Below are 19,306 nucleotides of genomic sequence, written 5' to 3'. Positions count from 1 at the left end.
GTGACATTGGTTTTATGTTGGGAAATGTAAGAAATATAAAAAAACAAAAATGTTGCTTGCATAAGTATTCGACCCATGTGCTGTGGAAGCTCCCAGTTTAGTCAGATGAGAGAAATTGCCCTATCTTGGACACAATTACCTTACCATTGGCTTCTACCTGTGAACCATTAAAGTTGCTGTCACATGGTCAGGATAAAACCCCCACTGTTGAAGGATCATTGGTCAGGCTGTGGATCTGAAGGGAAATGAAGAACAATGAGCATTCTGCAGAAGTGAGAGATAATGTAATACAAATGCGTAGATTAGGAAAAGGCTACAAAATAATATCCAAGTGTTTGGATATCCCTGTGAGCACAGTTGGATCAGTAATCAAGACATGGAAGATGCATCACACCATCCAAGCACTGCCGAGAAAAGGCCGTCCCTCAAAACTCAGCACACAAACAAGGAGACTTGTGAGCGAAGGCACAGAGAGGCCAACAATAACTTTGAAGGAGCTACAGAGTTCAGTGGCTGGAAGTAGAGTAATGGTGCACCAGTCAGCCATATTAAGAGCTCTGCATAACACTGGCCTGTATGGGAAGGGTGGCAGGAAAGGAGCCGTTACTCAACAAATACCATCTGAAAGCACATCCGGAGTTTGCCAGAAAGCATGAGAGTGCCCCAGCTGCGATGTGGGAAAAGGTTTTGTGGTCAAATGAGACCAAGATAGAGCTTTTTGGCCAAAACTCAAAGCCCTACTGCCCATGCCTCAAGACACACCATCCCTACAGTGAAGTATGGTGGTGGCAGCATCATGCTGTGGGGATACTTCTTATCAGCAGGGACTGGGCATCTTGTTAAAACTGAAGGAAGAATGGATGGACGAAAATACAGGGAAATTCTGCAAGAGAACTTGCTTCAGTCCACTCAAAAACCAAAGCTTGGGAGGAAATTCACTTTTCAGCAGGACTATGATCCCAACCGCAAGGCCAAAACAACGTTGGAGTGGCTCAAGAACAAAAAGGCGAATGTCCTACAGCGGCCTAGTCAAAGTCCTGATCTCAATCCCATTAAGAATCTGTGGTGCTCTTTGAAAATTGCGGTTCACAAGCTGTTCAACCAACCTGAATGACCTGGAGCGAATCTGCCATGAAGAATGGGCCAAAATCCCTCTGACACTGTGTGCAAAGCTGGTACATACCTACCCCAAAAAACTTAAGGCTGTTATTGCAGCGAAAAGTGGCTCTACCAAATATTAATGCGTGGGGGTTGAATACTTATGCAAGGAACATGTTTCAGTTTTTTATGTTTCTTACAAACATTTCCTAACAAAACCAATGTCATCTTACTATAATTGATTTTGAGTTTCAGTGTTTCAAAATAAAATATCATACAGAACAAAATTACAGTGTACCATTTGTAATTCAGTAATAGGAGAACATTGATCAGGGGTCTGAGTATTTTTGTGAGGCACTGTATTAATTGAACATACCCTGCAAGTTTCAGTTTTTAGTGATGTGGACCTAAAACTTCGCTAATTGCCCTACACTATTACTATGTTAGGATCAATGCAAACAGAACTTTTCTCTGCTCAATAGCAGTTGAGAGTGGGAGTAACCCTTGGATAGACATGCTCCTTCTTCCTCCCTGTTCGTAGTTCCCCTCCCTTACCTGAACATTGGTTAGCATTAACATTAACCATTGGAAGATGAATATGAAAGACTGAAATCTATGTGAACTAACCACCTTTAATGGAGTAGCCCAGTTAGTCTTGCCGGAAAAACAACAAAAAATCTCATGGTCTCTTAAAATTAACAGATTTCTTATTGCATAGGCTATTTTGTGTACTAGATTCCACTTCAGCGTATTTATTTTATTTAATTAACAAAATGTATATACCACTTGATGGTAAAAACATCTAAGAGCTTTACAAAAAGATTAAAAGTATTAATAAAACTGTTAAAAACAAGTAATTAAAACAGTTTTAAAACAATTAAAACAGCAACAGACAAAAGATTAAAGAGCATCATCTGTGTGTCTGGATAGAGTTGCCTAAACAAAAAAGCACTGAAAATAATACAGCAAAGGTCCCTGCCTGATGTTAATAGGCAGGGAGTGTGGTGTAGTGGTTAGAGTGTTGGACTACGACCTGGGAAACCAGGGTTCAAATCCACACACAGTGATGGAACTCACTGGGTGACCTTGGGCCAGTCACTGCCTCTCAGCTTCAGAGGAAGGCAATGGTAAACCCCCTCTGAATACCACTTACCATGAAAACCCTATTCATAGGATCGCCATAAGTTGGGATCAACTTGAAGGCAGTCCATTTCCATTTTTTCAAAGAGTAGGGGCTACTACACTAAAAGAACAATTTCTTGCAAGTGCAGAACGAGTATTATGCAGCACCTGTAAAAGTGCCTATTCTGCAGATAAAAGTGCTTTAGTGGGCATGTAAGGTGGTCCCAACCTGTTATGGGCTGTATATACCAATTGTAACACCTTGAACTTGTCCGGTTAACAAATCGGCAACCAGTTCAGATCCCTGAGCAGAGGTGCTATATAAATAGCAACAATGAATTGTTTGCTTTAAATTACGTTTGAAATTATGATAATCATGGGACGTGATTCCCACCTTATTGCTGAAAAGATTTTTTAAAGATTTAAATGAATGCTATTAGATCAAATGGATGAGGAAAGACGGACTATTAAATTTGCTAATTATTAACACAGAAATTATTTTCACAGATGGAAGGGAAAATGACTATTAAACAAATAAGTTAAATTAATAGTAAAGATATCAATAGAACTGTTTTCAAGAATGCCACTACTTAGTAGTTGATAGTGAATCAGCTACTAATTTTTATTTTGCTTTTAATCTTTAAGAGCGTTACAGAATTCAAAGTGAGCAATTAGAAGACCTTTGGCTAATTACGAAAGAACTCACTCTTCGCCTTCAAGAACATTTTAGGAAGCAAGGCTGCAAAGACGTTGCATGTACCTTTTCTGGCCCAATCCCTTTACAAGAATATTTTGAAATAATTGATCATCATTTTGAGGTATGCATATTAATATATGTGTTTTTGTAATGATATTTGGCTGATGACTTTTTAAATTGTTACTTTGAGCTATTATAATTGTTTATATTAGAGGAAGTGCTTTATACACAGGCCTGTTCATAAAGATGGTCTGCAGGGAAGCCATTTTTATGAACTTTTACATAGGAGCTGTTCACATGGTAGTCATGGCAAGCAATCTCACAGTGGCCTGTCTACAAGCCCCTATAAAGGAGAATGGAGATCATGTCAGGGTTGTTTGTGCGATGAAAGTAATCATCTCATTTCTCATAATCATTGGCAAACCAAGGATGTATTGACAAATTGTTAAAAAGTGTTTTGGATTGCTAAGTGGCAAAATCATTATAGACAGCAATACGAATTGTTCTGATATTGGATTGACATCTGATATATAATTAAGATGTGTTTTAAACCTTTCCTCTCCCCAAAAATGAACACTTATTCTTAAAGATGCTATACAGTACTTTAAACATTTTAAAATACTACGATTCATTTCTGCTGCAACAAGTAAAATATCACTGAGCATGTGTGCTGCAGATTTGATGTATTGAAATACCTCATAACCAGCTGATGACAAGATAATTTCACCTCTGTCATGAAAACCGATGGTAAGATTATCATGCATTACTGTAGATTGCCTTTGCTGTCAACAATTATTTTCAATTTTGGTAATACCTGGCGTTATTCTAGCCTGTTAGTTGATCTCATGATGAGTGTGAAATTACCAGTCTTCAGATTGGCTACATTACCATAGGAAAGCACTATGTGAATCAATGTAGTAAAGCTTCTAAAATGTGGTTGTTCTCCACCTGTATGTTATAAATGTGTGATTTGAAAAACATTCCAGAATACTTTTATCTCTTTCTTTTAAAAACTTGATAAATTGTAGCTGCGCTTGAATGCTGCTAAATATGAGCAACTATTATCTGAAAGAGCCATACAATTTAGAGCTATTGAGAGACGACTGTTGACACGGTTTAAAGATAAAACCCAAGCTCCTCTTCAACATCTGGACACCTTGTTAGAAGGAACTTACAGACAGGTCAGTATAGTTGGGTTATGAGCCTGACCCTTTAATGTTTCCCTCTGCACTAAACACATAGTTTTAAAATACATAAGCGATATCTTCCTGGTTACATTTACCAGCCGAAAAGTAATTTGTTTAACCTAATATTCCCTGCATCTTTCCAGATGATCTGCAATGTTTTTTATTTGATCTTCTGATACTGAATTGCTACTCAGAGGTTTTGCAAACTTTGACAGTGCATCATTCTTTCCAAGCTGGAATAATTATGTGAAAATATTTTATAGTTCAGAGCTCATGTAAACATTTATGGTATACTGTAAACTGATGGAATGGTTTAACTGATGTAACATCCACAACAAAATAATCTGAGACGAACAGTCTCCTTTTGCAAATGTATTTACATCTTTGGTCTTTCAAAGGCAATAGCTGAAGTAATTGAAAGCAAATCAATTGGTTTTCTGTACAAGAGAGAATGCAGTGAGTTTCTGCCTCAGAAATGCTTAAGAAGAGCATTTCTGCATCTGATTGAAGGTCCATTGGATTTCCCACGTGGGGCAACCAGATGCCTCTGAGAAGTCCAGAAGAAGGGTATGAAGGCTGTAGCCCTTTCCTGTTGTTACTGTCCAGCAACTGGTATAAAACGGCATTCTGCCTCTGAACCTGTAATTGCCATATAGCTACTATGGCCAATAGACATTGGTACCCATGAATTTGTCTAATCAACTTTTAAAGCCAACTAAACTAGTAACTATTGCCACTTTTGCGGTAGAAAATTTGTTTTTAAAAATATTTATTAGATTTATAAACCAGTTTTTCAGAGAGCTCTTTAAGCAATGTACAGATGAAATTGTAAAGCACAGCTAAAATCTATAGAAAAGACAAATATACCCAAAACCATAGTCAACACACAAAATAAGTAAAACCTTTTAAAAAAAATATAGGAAACTAAAACATAAAGTTTTAGTTTGAGTATGCTTTCTGAAACAAAAACATTCCAGCAGGATCTAAAACAATATAGTGATGGTGCCTGCCTAATGTCAACAAACAGGGAGTTCCAAAGCAAAGGTGCTTCCACACTAAAGGACTTACTCACAATGTAAAGGTTCACTCCACAATTCAAAACAATTGACATGTATGGGGCAAGACAGTCTTAAGTGAATTGGTCCCAAGCCATTAAGGGCTTTATATACCAATAGTAAAACCTTGAGCTTGGCCCAGTGACAAATCAGCAGCTGGTGAAGATCTTTGAGCAAAGGTATAAAATGCTGACAGAATCTCACTCCTGTCAGCAACTGTGCTACAGTATTTTACACTAACTGCAGTTTCCATATCAGTCACAAGGGAAGCTCCAGATAGAGTGCCTTGCAGTACTCCTGACTTGAAGTTACAAATACCTGAACTACTGTGGGCAGCCTATTCTGGACAAAGAACAGGTACAGCTACCACACCAGCTGAAGCTGGTAAAAGGTGCTCCTAGCCATTAAGGCTTCAGTGATGAAGCTAGCTTCAGGAACACCTCTAGGCTGCATACCTGCTCCTCAAAGAGAGTGCAACCAGAGCAGGTAATCAACCAATTTCTCAGATACAAGAACCACTCACCCACAGAGCCTCTGTCTTGCCGAGATTCTTGCTTGTTTTATTTTTCCTGTATCAAGACACTGGCTGGGGCCTGCATTGCTCTCCTGATTCAGATGTTACGGAGAAATATTGTTGTCATCAGCATACTGATGGCACCTTCTCCTAGATCTCCTAATGACCACTACTAGCAACTTCATGTACATTTAAACAGCATTGGGGATCAAACAGTATCCTATGGCGCTCCACAGAATAACTGAAAAGCACTCCCCAACAGTATTCTCTGCTCAGCCCTGTCGGTAGGATCAGAATCACTGTAACACTGTCCCCTGAAACCCATACTACAAAGCCAGTCTTGGACGATACTATGATCAATGGTAACAAAGCCACAGAAAGATTGGGAAGAAGGAGCAAGTTTATACTGCCCTTTTTCTCTTGATAAAGATAATGCATCAGGGTCATAAAGGTTGATTTGGTGCCGTGACCAGATTGGAATGGGTCTAGATAATCAGTATCATCCAAGAATGCCACTGCTTGCCCCATGATAATCTTCTCCTCCAGCCAGAGCCGCCTCTAGGCACCGGGAAGAGGGGCAGTTGGCCCAGGCCCCGCGCTTTGGGGGCCCCCCACGCTTGGTGATCTGCTCACCAGCCGGCTCCTTCCTCCCTGTCTGCTCGCCTTCGCCACGCCAGGCAGGGCGCAGCACTCTCTCTCCGCCTGGGACGGGCTTGCTCGCCTGCCCACCCGCCCACCATGCTGAAGCTGCTGCCGGCAGTTCTGGGACTGGTGCCTGCGCACCTACGGCGACTCGGCCAAGACCAAGATGGTGACCTGGAGCAAATGTGGGGGGCCCCCAACTATGCTTTTGCCCTGGGCCCCGCACATGCTAAGGGAGGGCCTGCCTCCACCTTCTATAAAAAGGGAATATTTGTGACTGGTCAGTAGTTAGTCCAAACCAGTGGGTCCAGAGCCAGCTTTAAAAACAACTGGTCCACCTCCTCTTTCAAGGCAGCAAGTACTATACTTGCCAGTCTGAAGGGAATCTGTGTGATCTCTTCTGCAGCATGACTCCTCTTAGATAAAAGCTGCCTTTTTTTTACTGTAGAAGAAAGGATCTTCTTGTTGCTCAAGTAGTGTCATAGCAGATTTCCATTGCTTGTTGATGTATTTAATAAGTGTGTCTGGATTTGCCCTCACCACAGATGAATTTTATAATTGCTTTATTTGCAGTAGTTGGAATCCTTCTTTCACATTTTTGCAATTTCTATTTTGTCACTATATTTACATGTGTGCGCATGTGCATACTCTCTTAATTCATGCATATATGTAAAATAGAAGATGGACATGGGACCCATCCCTTGACTTTCTGAGTTGCAGCCAGTCATGTGAACCCTCAAAACAGTGTGTTGGTGACCTGGATGGCTAACACTGGATAGAAGAACAGTGTATCACATACTTCAGCTCATTCCTCATTGGTGTTCAAGAAGGTGGAAATATAAAGGGAAATAAACATACACGTAGTTATTATCTTGTCAAAACAATTATCTAGCATCCTCAGAGTCTGCAAGGTACCAAATCAGTCACATGAGTTTAAAGGATTGTATTATTAAGTGGAGGTTTTTGTGCATAAAATTGGTTACTTTTCAGCTGTTTTCAAATGTACTTTCAAATAAAGATGCCAAATGTTTGCAGAGAAAATAATCTGATTCATTGTAATAATGACAAGCTTTCCATCCAATGTTAATTATGTCAGATTTTGTACCAAGTTTAGTTGTAACTCAAACAAGAGTTGACATTTACATTTTGATACTCAGAAGTTAATGTTTCAGTACTTCTGCTTATTTACAAACAGTTTTTGTAGTTGTGCCGAAGGAAAAAAAAAGCTGTAAGCTACATAATGAGTGCAACCTGTGTGAAAACCCTTTTAATTTATTTCATCTAAATGAGTTCTGTCAGGAATATTCTGTCCAAAAATCACATGTTGCACTAACAACAGGAAATATCTTCTGCAATAATTTAATTTGAATTTAGGCATCTTTAGGGTCATGGCACTAAACTTAATTCTAAATTACTGTTTCTCTTCTTTAAAATTTTAATATTGACAAATTAGGGGAATTAATTTATTGGTACATTAAGAAAAAAACATCTTCAACGTGCACTATTTTTTATGACATTTATATGTAGCAGATTGTGCAAAATAGATCACATATAATTGTACTAAATTGGGTTTTTGCAACCAGTTTAATTGCAGCGATATAAGACTGCTGTGTAGTCATTTTTTTATTCAGGAGTTTTGCTTTTTGCTAGTATTTCATATGAACATTTCTAGAGGTAGCTACAAATCAGCTACAAATGTCTGCTTGGGAGACCAAAGTTTTTATTTTGAAATGTATGAGAATTGAGATCAAAATGTATAAAAGAAGTAGGATTCTAGGTGTTGTGTGTGTGTTTTTTTTAATGATATAACTGGTTCAGTTTAATACAAATTTGTAATTAAGTAAGCTTAAATCAGGATCTTATTTGATTCTGTCTCTGGATTTCTATGTGAAAAGAGAAGTAAGAAAGTTCAGGTGGTAGTGCTCTTTCTCCAGATTTCCAACTCTATAGACATGTTAGGTGATGTAAAAAAAAAAGTACATTAAGAATGTTCTTTTTATGTAAAGTGAAATTGGCATTTAGTTAAGATGTATCTTCTGGGTTTTTTTTTAATGAAATGTAAAGTTTCATGTTGCCTAGGTTCTTAATATTGGGATTGTTCCAGCTACTCTCAGATAGCCTCGAGCAACGATGGATTTTCTGCTTGGATTACTCTTTCAGAGCCATAATCAAATTGCAACTTCTTTCTTCCAATCAAAAGTACTTCAAGTGTTTAGAAATCCATATATTCTCAGTTACCCAACTTATTTAATAACTGGAGCAATTGCCCGTCTCAAATAATTCACTTGGAAGTTCTAGCCTGGAGAGTGACTCCACTTGGTTCTGTTTCAGAAATACATTCAAGCAATAGCATTTCCATCCATAAATAGGATAGATCATCCTGCTTCCTTTTATAGGAAGCCAAGAGATGGAGCTGAAATGTATCATATTTATCATATTTTATCAGCTTTAGAAACTTGTCCTAGAAAGGAAATTGGATCAGCATGCCAACTTGATTGGTTTAATTTCACAAAAGGGCCTTGTATTGGCAATGCAGCTCTCTTGAGAGAAAGAAATAATTGACAGTTTACAGCACATAATGTTGCCTATATTGCTTTAGACACCAAAAAATAACTAAGATTGTAATACAATCCTTTCCTTTTAAAATTAGTGAACTTTAAAACGTTATTTCCTTGGCATATTTTTGCCTGTAAACAAGGAGTGCATATGTTTCCCAAAATAATGTTCTTGTTTTGATTTATTGCACAAATATAAAGACATTATTATTTATTTCTGTCTGTATTTTCTTACATTTATCTCCTGAATTTCTTCTATCATTGAACCCACAGTGAGAGTATATCTCATTTTTGGAAGAGAAGAGAGAGAAAAAATGTTGGTCCATGAAAATCAGATACTGTAAAGTAGAATGTGGCTGAAACACTGGGAGGGCATATGCTTAAAAGTAAAGCTTGCTTTAAGAGCAGGATTCATGGACTACTAAAAATATTTTTTCCAAGAAAAATGAATGGTTTTATCGCTAGGAATATATGTGAACTGTGTCAATTGTCCTATTATCATGATTAAAAAATGTATCACAGGCTTTCCAAATTTTAGTCAGGAGAGAATGTTATGGAGCACCTACAGAAAAATTGGCAAAAATCTGGGTTGGATGCACACTTTCCCTTCTGTAAATGGCTCCATTGAAATCTAGTGGAAACTTATGCTGGAGGAATGGGGGCAGATATTCACCATCTCCTTATTCCCCTAAAAAGGGGCAATTTTCACCAATGCCTCTCTTCCTTCCCTTTGTCCCCTTCTGAACAGTGTGTGAGGTGGTGCTGGGGCTTCAGGGAGGAGGAGAAATAAGCAAAAATGCCCCCTGCACCCATGGAAGAATCCTGTGGATGGCATTCCACTCACTGGAAGTTACAATCTTTTAAAAAATACCTAGATAGATTAATAGTCATTTACGCAATAGTCCTATAAACATTTATCTGGCAGTAAGATCCATTGAACTCCATAGATTGACATCTGAGTAGACATGTATAGGATTGTGTAAATTTATTTATACCCTGCCTTTTGGCCAAAGGCCCTCAAGGTGGCTTACAAAGAAAAATAAACACAAGTATAAAAATACATCAATGAAATCAATACAATTTACAAAAATTAAACTAAATAACAAATAACATTATTAAGGAAAAAAATGTCCAGGAAAGAAACTCAGAATTGAAGACCTTGTCTTAAAACAACATCCATCCTTTTTCCTGCAATGTTTTGCATCTCAGTGTCACATTTCGCTGAAGCCTGTTCCAACTGAGGGCAGTGGCGGCTCCGTGGTCTTTTCGGTGGTGCCAACTCCCGCAGCTTGAGTCCCAACTCCCACCAGCGGTGTGTCGTGGGAGCCAGCGAGGATGAAGCTGTGGCTGGGGGAAGATGTGGGGCTGCCGGGGGAGGAACATGGTGCCATGGGCGCAGGTGCACCGCCAAGGAAGAGGAGGTAGTGTTAGTGGGGGCGGCAGCTCCCAAGAGGCAGAAGGGTGACTCTGGGCACTTGGCGGGCTCTGGCAGCCCGTTGAGTTCTATGCTCCGCACTTTGTGCAGCAACTTCTGCCTCCAGCCTGAGCGTGGCTCCCTACTACTGCCGCCCAAGTCTCTCGCCAAAAGTCCTTCAGCAGTGCCACCTCCTTCTCCAGTGCTCCCAGTCCTGCCAGTCCTCACAGACTTTGGACTCCAGGCGGTGGCTGTGGCGGATGAAATGGAGCAGGAAGAGGTGGTGACGGCGGCTTCCTTACCAGAAGATAATCTCACTGAGGAGGAGACACAACGCGCAGCAGCAGTGGCTGCAGCCAGTCTCTAAAGTTAGCCCGGCCAACCAGGATAGTGGCCCACTCAACTAGGGCAGCAGCCACATCAGCAGCATTCTCATGCTACGCATCTATCACAGAGATTTGTAGAGCAGCTACATGGGCCGCACCTAATACATTTATTAAACACTATAAGATTAACACATATGCATCAGCCGAGGCAGCTTTTGGGAGGAGAGTGCTACAGCACGTTCTCCCAGATCACTAGTGTAATCAGCCCAGCGATGTTCCCACCCTACATTGGTCAGCTTTGGTATGCCCCACCTGAGATCAGCTTTTCCATGCACAAGAGAAAATACATTTGGTCTTACCGTAAAACAGTTTTCTCTGTGCATGTCAAAAGTTGATCTCAGGGCCTCTCCCTAGGAGAGCTGTGCTGTCATCACTGTCTTTTTCATCCTAGGCCTACAGCAGAGAGCGTATGAGTGCTGTTGTCTCCTGTTTCGATGGTTCCTATTACTCTCTTTGTTTTTTCCTCTTGTTGGTTGGCTTGTTACCAAAAACTGAAATAAGGAGCTGCGCACACCAGGAAGTCTTTGTAAAAAAAACTCTTTAGCACTTTAGCACTCTTCTGCCTTCATCCACTAGGTGGAGCTAGCTACTCACCTGAGATCAGCTTTTGACATGCACAGAGAAAACCATTTTATGGTAAGACCAAATGCCTTATTTGTTCTAGGGGTTCCCTCAACCTTCCAGAGCATATCTGGGAAGGGTGCAGGGTGTGTAGTGGTGAGGAGAGGGGAAAGGTCCCATTGTGCTAGCAGTAATCCTTGTGCTGATAGGATGAATTAGTTGAATACCATCCGTAATATTTTATTAGGACTAACTAGTGTTCATAATGCAGTATAAGAACTTTCAAGTTGCATCGAACTCTTTCTCAGGCTGAATGTTCAAGAAAAAAAGTATGCAGTAAAAATAGGGCCTCACCTGTCAACAAGGATGGCGAGAGAAGTGACATTTGTTTTTTAAAAATATTTAAAGCACTTGGTGCTGTTTTCTATATTTCTCGTTTCCTGTAACGGAAACATATAAAAGTAAATGTTATTTTGGAGGCATCATTCCCAAAATTGTGTATGCAGTACTGCTGGGATGTTAATATTAATGTTTAATCTTAGATAATATGAGTGATGTTTATCGGAAAGTGAGGGGAGAAATGAACTTTATTGATCAGTAAAGAAATTAACATTTTAAATTATAAACTATCATCTACTTCTAGATACTACTGAGAATGCTTTATTTTGTAAGAAGTTTGCATACAAATGCATTTGAGCTCAATTATATAACGGTGAATCTTTTTTATTAATGTAGATAAAATAGGAATGGCTTTTCTCTAGTTGTCTTCAGCACTCCTTGAAACATTGTTAAACTTATTCTTGGACCTTTTTCCAGAGAACAAAGCATGCATAGAAGGTTAATATTTGTGTTTGTCTTGTTGGAGCTATCTTTGTGAAATCATTTATCACCTAGCAGGCTCCAAGTTGAAGCAGGTAAAATATTCCTAGTTGGTATTAAATCCAAGCTGCAATGTTAAAACATAGCTCAAATTCTTCATGTCAGATTTAAACTCATATGCTGCAGGTATTTTAAATTGGCTTGAAAACTGAGTGATGGCTTGTCTTGCAAATAAATGCTTAACTGCTTGATGGGTTAATCATTTTTTTAAAATCTGTTTTTCATGGGATTAGTGGACAATGGTTCTACAAATGGTTTGTAACTACAAAGGTATTACTGAAAAAAATCAGATAAGATAAAATGCTATTCTTAAACATTTAAATTTTGAAATGTATTATAATGTGTTTTTCTCTTCAGTTCTTTGGCTGCAGTATAAGTTGGGAAAATCTTCACAGAAAAGAGATGCTTTTCCTAAGATTAGAAGCAAGCCTGCTAAAACTTCCATACAATATTTCCTCACAAGTCTTGTTACTTTTTATGAAACGGTCAACACAGTGTAGCATAACCACCCCAATTTATTTGCTATCATAACTTCAGTATAGATTTTCTTACTATGTAATATTTTCTAAGCGTCACACTACCCATGTGCAGAAGCATGTGATGCTGTGAGTTGAAGCACCGGTGACAATGATGGCAGTGTGTGAGCAAGCAGGCGACTGAGGTGGAGGTGGCTGTGTTGGCTGGGCCTGGTCCTCAGTCGGTGGGGGGGAGGGGCTGGTGACCCATTGGGGAGGGGGAGTGAGGGCTGGTGATCCGTGCAGGGAGGAGGGCTGAGGCAGCAGAGAATGTAGAAGAGCTTAACTATCTTAAAAAGGGGGAATGCCAGGAGTAGGTCCTGATCCATTTTGAGGCTTTGGAAGAAGTGGAAAGAAGTTAGTCTGCTGTAGTTGTTTAAAAACAGAGCTTGGAAAAGTTACTTTTTTAAACTACAACTCCCATCAGCCCCAGCCAGCCTGGCCACTGGATTGGGCTGATGGGAGTTGTAGTTCAAAAAAGTAACTTTTCCAAGATCTGTTTAAAAATAAGCTGTATGTATAAGCAATGTAGGCATATAAGCTGTTCTTTAACTTTATACTAAGGGTTGACAGTCTTTTTTTGGGGGGGTGGACCTTTTTGGGCTGTAAGATGCTGCAATCTAAGCTCAAGGTCCCTTGATGGGGCACAATCTCACTTTAGAGTATTGCAGAGCCAAAACTAGCCAATAAGAAAGGAAATTTTGTTGGACCATTTCAAAGCCACAAATAATTCTTCAGCTTTTTCATTTTAGAGAACCACGAGTAGTCTGAGGAGGTGGTAGCTAAAACAGAGTTCCACACCTTGTTACCAGAATTTATTCTACATGTTTAAGCTTGCAGTTCCATGCACTGCCCGAGAGTAAAGCCCATTTAACATAGGAGAATGTGCTTTCAAATAAACACACTTGGATGGGGATTTAAAGCACTCTGAACATGGCAGTGTTTTGAGAATAACTTTGAGGTTGCCCCCCAGGGATACCTGAACACCCTAAAGGTGCTGGATTATATATGACCTTTGCTTTCCACTATTAAAAAAAGGATCTGCAACAAAATGTTGCAGTGTATTCCCCCCCCCAATGTTCCTAATCCAATCAAGGACAAGAAAGATATCTCTCTTGGGGTGAGGGGTGAAAGATGCCTTCTTAGTCCCCAGGCTTTCCCCTCCTTTGCTGCATAATCATATTTTGAGCTTGGCTGCCAGTTGCAGGCTTGAGTATTAAATTTCTTAATAGCAGGGGTAGTAGCTTGGTTTTGTGTTGTTTTCTACCCTAAATGACTGACCCAACTGATGGCACCTAAGGGAGAAAGGAAATTTGTATTTCTGATAAATTATGTTTCTTCAGTGTGTCAACAGCACAGTTTCTCTCCTGTGCAGATGTCTGCCTATACCATTTTGCTGCTTCTGTTAGTTACATAATTTGTGGTTAAAGAAATTATATGCAGTTGCATTACTAGTACATATTGCTAAGTGGTTGAGGGCCTCCTGCTTCTGATCTGAGAGACCCACGATCTCCAGCTTCTTGATCAAGTCAAAAGAACTGAACAGTGTCTATCAGCTAGGAAGTAGGTACATTCAGACTGAAAACTGATACTTTGTAGAGTATGAATTTACAGCAAGCAAAACTTACACTTTTTGTCTAATTATACTAGGTGTTTGCTACAAGCCCCTTGTATATCAAATTGCTATAAGATTTCTAGAATTCTAAGATTTGTATTAAGCACAAAACCAAGAATATATTTTTTTAATTAACCATGCCCTTAGATTCATAGGGTTGCCATAAGTTCTAATCGGCTTGAAGGCATATAACAACAACTTACTATTTCATGTTACTATGGTCATATGCAGTTTTTTCCAGTGGATTTTGAAAGTGGGGAGTGCAAAGTCAAGAGTGGAAATTGTTTATTACATTTATATCCCACATTTCCTCCAAGGAGCTCAAGGTAGTGTACATGATCTTCCCCCTCCCTATTTCATCCTCACAACAACCCTGTGAGGTAGGTTAGGCTGAGAGGTAGTGATGATGCAGGGTCACCCAGTGAGCTTCATGGCTGAGTGGGAATTTGAACCTTGGTTTCCTAGATCCTAGCATTCTAACCTCTACACCATACCGGGTCAGGATGAAATGTTGCAATGCATACCTGATTTTGAGGAATCCTGTTGATGATGCAAAATGTGTCCCTTTTTGGTACATAATTTTCACAGTGAAATGTTTTCTGGACTGTGTGTTGACATATTTATTTATTCTTTTGATAGTTAAGAAAGGTTTTTACTTGCTCCGTAAATGTCTATGACATCAGTAATGTATAAATTAGACTGCACACTCTAAGTTAATAACTTGCCTCATTCAGTTGTAGCTTTTTAGGATGCATTTGTATTTACTAAGCAGGTGGCACCATTTGTCTCTTGGAAAATGTGAATGCTGTGTTTCGCTTTATCTGTTTCCCTTTCTCTATTTTCACACACTGCTTTAAACACCTTAGATAAGTAATTAGAAACTAAAACTTGTAGTTAATTGTCCAGAACATAGGATTGGAATGCCAATGCTGGCATAACCCAAGTGATTTACACTAAATCTGGCATTGTGCATAAGCAGCTGAAGTCACTTCTAATGACATGTCCCTATTTGTAAACAGGTGTTTGCCCAAGGGGAACATGCGAGCATTACTCTGCAAGTGTTATGGAAGAGTGATTCAGTGGAATATATGAGCATGTTTAACCCCCACATCCCAAATATATTATGTCAAACCTTTTAGCACTTAATGTTCAGTGAGGTATTGCTTGCAACAGTGGAAGAGATTGGATTCCAAAGAGGGTGGCACCTTTGTATCTATTAGTCTTGTTTGATGAATAGTTTTTCTGATATGATTGGCAGTCTCCTGTCCCCTCTTAATTAAATTGCTCCCTGACCTAGAACTGTTGTTAAAGATGTCATGTTAGTCTTTTATTACTAGCTTCCATGGGGAGTAGTTGATGTCAGTCCTTGAAATACATGAATGCAACCAGGAATACATTTGTGAAAGTACTAATTAAAGCTGCCTTAACACTAGCAAACTAAGATAAAGAGGAAAATGTGGCTAATTATTTTACTTTCCTTCTACCCTGAGAGATTAACAGCATGTAATAACATTTCTCAATCAAATTCTTTAGCTCATATAGGATTAAATAAAATCACATAATCAAGTCAGTTCGGGATGAACAAATGATTCTATTAAAACTGGTAAGTTTCTTATTTTATTTATTTATTAGATTACTGTTCCCCTGCTCAGGACAGTTACGTACTTTGAGAAAAAAGATATAATCAGTGTAATAGAAATCCCACTCGTTTAGTGAGCTGGTTTCTTGTATTCATTATTTTTTCAGAATGTGTCTATTCAAAATACGGTTTCTTCATCAACAAAATATAATACTTTCCCTAAAAATTTAGCTTAGAATTTATAGTTGTAACCATTGATCTTATTCATATTACTTTTTATAAACTGATTGTTATTGACCATTTTAATGTATATTTTCTATTCTTTGTAACCCGCTTAGAGGTTTCATTTAAGCGGCATACAAATTTTGTTAAATCAAATAATAAAAATAAATTAAAGTGTACTTACTAGTAAGCAAAAACTGTCATTTATAATTTGATTTTTGGAATTGTTCCGTTAATTCTCAACAAACATGATAACTGGGATTTTTTATTATATTACTTAGCAAGCACAATTGTTCTTAACTACATTTGCATTTTGCTTGGATGATGCCATGTTGCCCCAAGCAATGAAGGCTCACTTGTTTTGTACAAACATCTTGAGTATTCATATTGGTGAAAATCTAAGTAATGAAATATGGCAGACAACTAACAGTTGTTGAAATAAGTAAGTCCTTTATTGTATTTAAAGATCATTATCCCAATTATTGAGTATACAAACCGAAAACTTAACTATGGTCTAAAGAGATCTTCTTATTGTATCTGCATATGCAGGAGGACTGTCTCATATTGCATTACAATCTATTTCTGAATGTAGGAGGACTTCAAAAGCAGTTGGTGATGTTTCAGGGGAGAGTTTAATTGGGATAGGAAAAATCATCACTGCATGTGTGAAAATCTTTGGGTATACATAAAAGGCTTTCTAGATTTTGCAAAATCAGCTGAAATCTGAGATGCAGACCCTCATGCAAGAGGGAACTAACCAACCCTTTCCAAGGTCTCACCTTCCTGTTGCTTCTTATACAATATTCAGTGCTGACCTGTTGAATGAAGAAAGTTAATGATGGAACTGCTGAACTTTTTTTTTTTTAGTGGAGATGAATAGGAATCTGGGATACTACTGATGTGACTACTCCTAGATATTTTTCCTAGATCATACGTTCCACTGAAACATACCTATGTATGCAAATCTGTGTATACACACTACTTTCAAAAAGATCATCCTTTTACCAGTAATTTGTTATGTTATGTTCCCATGTGAATGGGAAAGGAAGAATGGAAAGGTTTGATAACAGTTGTTCTGAATCTCCCAGAACCCTAAAAACAGCTCTGACCCTTTTCTCAGACCCTTTTTAATCTAATGCTTAATAAGCCAAGATGCTTGTCTGAACTGGGCCAATCTTTGCCACATTGTAGAAAAGTATGATTGCAGTGTCAAGAAGCTGTGGTTGTATCGTGCTATCTTGTTCCTCAAACAGGTTTGTTCTCTCATAGCATGGTTTGCACTGCAGCTAGTCAAGACTGCTTAGTATATTTTTGATTTTTTTTAAATACCCAGATTTTTTCCTAAATTACAACAGGAGTTGCCTGACTCTGCTTCAAGACACTGTATGTATAATCTTCACTGCATAATAATTTATTCTGAAAAAAACCTGATGTTTACTAGGAAGAAATATGAGTATTCAGTATATATCCCAGTAGCAACTCTGGCTTCCTAAGTACTACATGGCTATATATTATCATTGTTTTCAGATTTGTAATGTCTAATGTATTTTTATGTCTATTTTGTACATCACCCAGAGTGGCTGGATAACCAGGCAGATGGGCGACTAATAAATTCAATAAATAAATAAATAAAAATACCATATTTCATTCCAGTTAAATCTTAACAAGATGTTGTTTAGTAATCATTTCCATAATTAAAATTGTATGTAATTTTTAATAAGAAATCTGACGCCATTGTAGGAAATGAAGTCATATAGAGGCTTTAAGTGTTAGTTACTCAAGCACATAATACTTTAACCCTTTCTCTTTCTAAAACTCACAGTAAGTTACTTGTACTACAACCATCTTTCCAGATATATTAATCAAATGTGTACTGCTTTCAGAAACCCAGTTTTTTGGCAGTGTAGTTGCAATGAAGTATTTAGTATATTAAACTACTTAATTAGCTAAGATGATTATAATCTATGGCGTGAACTGTGAACTGCATTGGGGAAAGAACTATATGAAAAGTTTCTTGAGGCAAATAAATAAATAGATAAAAGAGTTCACTACCCTGGAATTTAAATCTTGTTTTCACTTTGGGGTCCAAAGCAAAATAGAGCATTAGTATGCTATTATATAAAATCTAAATACCGTTTATAAACATTAAAAGCTTCCAACGTGCACACACAAAGCTCTGTGCAGCAATATCCAATCTGTTCAATTAAATGTCATTAAATAAAGTGGGAAAACTAATTGAGAATCAGTGGAATGTGCTTTTGTTTATGGTTTCCTTTTTTTTTAGCAGTAAGTTCTAATTGTGATATCAAATATATTCCACAGGCTCTTAAGAAGTTTAGTTTCTCACCACATATCTGTAAAAAGCATTTGTAGGCTGGAATTTTGGTTACTTCTCAAGGTCACAACAAATGGGTATAGAGGAACTGAAGATGTTATAACTGCAGTTAGGGAAAGAAAGATCAAAGGAGATATTCTAGGAGTAAATTTAGGTATGGGTGTGGATTTCCTTCACTAAATTGCTCTTTGTGGATTACAATGACCTGAGAGCAGTGCCAGTCAGAGCTGAAACACAGGATGAAGATAAAACCAAAACAACATTGCAAGGGGAAGACCTGCTGATCCCACATCTACTTAAGTTAATTAGTTAATAGTGTTGTCTTCTCTTCAAATTACACTTGGTATGTTAGCAAACTAATTTCTCTAAAGAGTCTTCTGTTTGAAGTCACATGGCTAGATCTTAAGTCTTGGGTATTTGAAAAAGTAACTAGTTGGTTTTGACAAATTTAATATTGAGTTGCCACTTCCTGAAAACCTGCTGTTGCTCCTGTATCAGCTTTTTCAACTATATTACTTTACATGCCCAAGTAGGTTCTCAGTTTGGTGTTTTACACCCAACCATTACTGTATTCTTTTGTTTTATTTTGATAATGCTTACTTAATTCTTTATTATTGCTAAGAAAATTAGCCGTCAGTTTGTGCACTAATTTGTTCTTTCTACATTTGGATGCTTTTGAAAATGAAAATATAGTGCTGCAATTATTGTTTCTATAAAAGGTACAGTAACCCTGCATCAGCCGGAAAACACATTCTTTTAAATGTTCTTTTAAACAGCAGTTCTGACATGCAACATAAAAGCTGATTTCTCTCTGCAGCTATCCATCAGCTTTGCCAAAATTCAACACAGAGACTACTTTCCAAAGTTTACACAGGATTGTTATCAGGGGTTATCAGTGTACTGATGGACAAAATCTTTTCCAAAATGGCA

General features: G+C 38.1%; 1 protein-coding gene across 12 annotated transcripts in view; it reads left to right on the top strand.

Annotated features, from left to right (window-relative positions):
- BBS9 (Bardet-Biedl syndrome 9) overlaps positions 1 to 19,306 on the top strand; it is a 461,803-nt gene that overhangs the window by 137,705 nt on the left and 304,792 nt on the right. For all 12 annotated transcript variants that reach the window (XM_061587171.1, XM_061587183.1, XM_061587182.1 and 9 more), the window contains exons 17-18: positions 2,866 to 3,038; positions 3,946 to 4,098. In XM_061587171.1, coding sequence (XP_061443155.1) covers positions 2,866 to 3,038; positions 3,946 to 4,098 — 326 coding nt within the window. The remainder of the gene's footprint in view (positions 1 to 2,865; positions 3,039 to 3,945; positions 4,099 to 19,306) is intronic.

This window comes from Rhineura floridana, chromosome 10, assembly GCF_030035675.1.
Source record: "Rhineura floridana isolate rRhiFlo1 chromosome 10, rRhiFlo1.hap2, whole genome shotgun sequence".
Taxonomy (NCBI): domain Eukaryota; kingdom Metazoa; phylum Chordata; class Lepidosauria; order Squamata; family Rhineuridae; genus Rhineura; species Rhineura floridana.
This window is presented reverse-complemented; position numbering and strand designations above follow the sequence as displayed.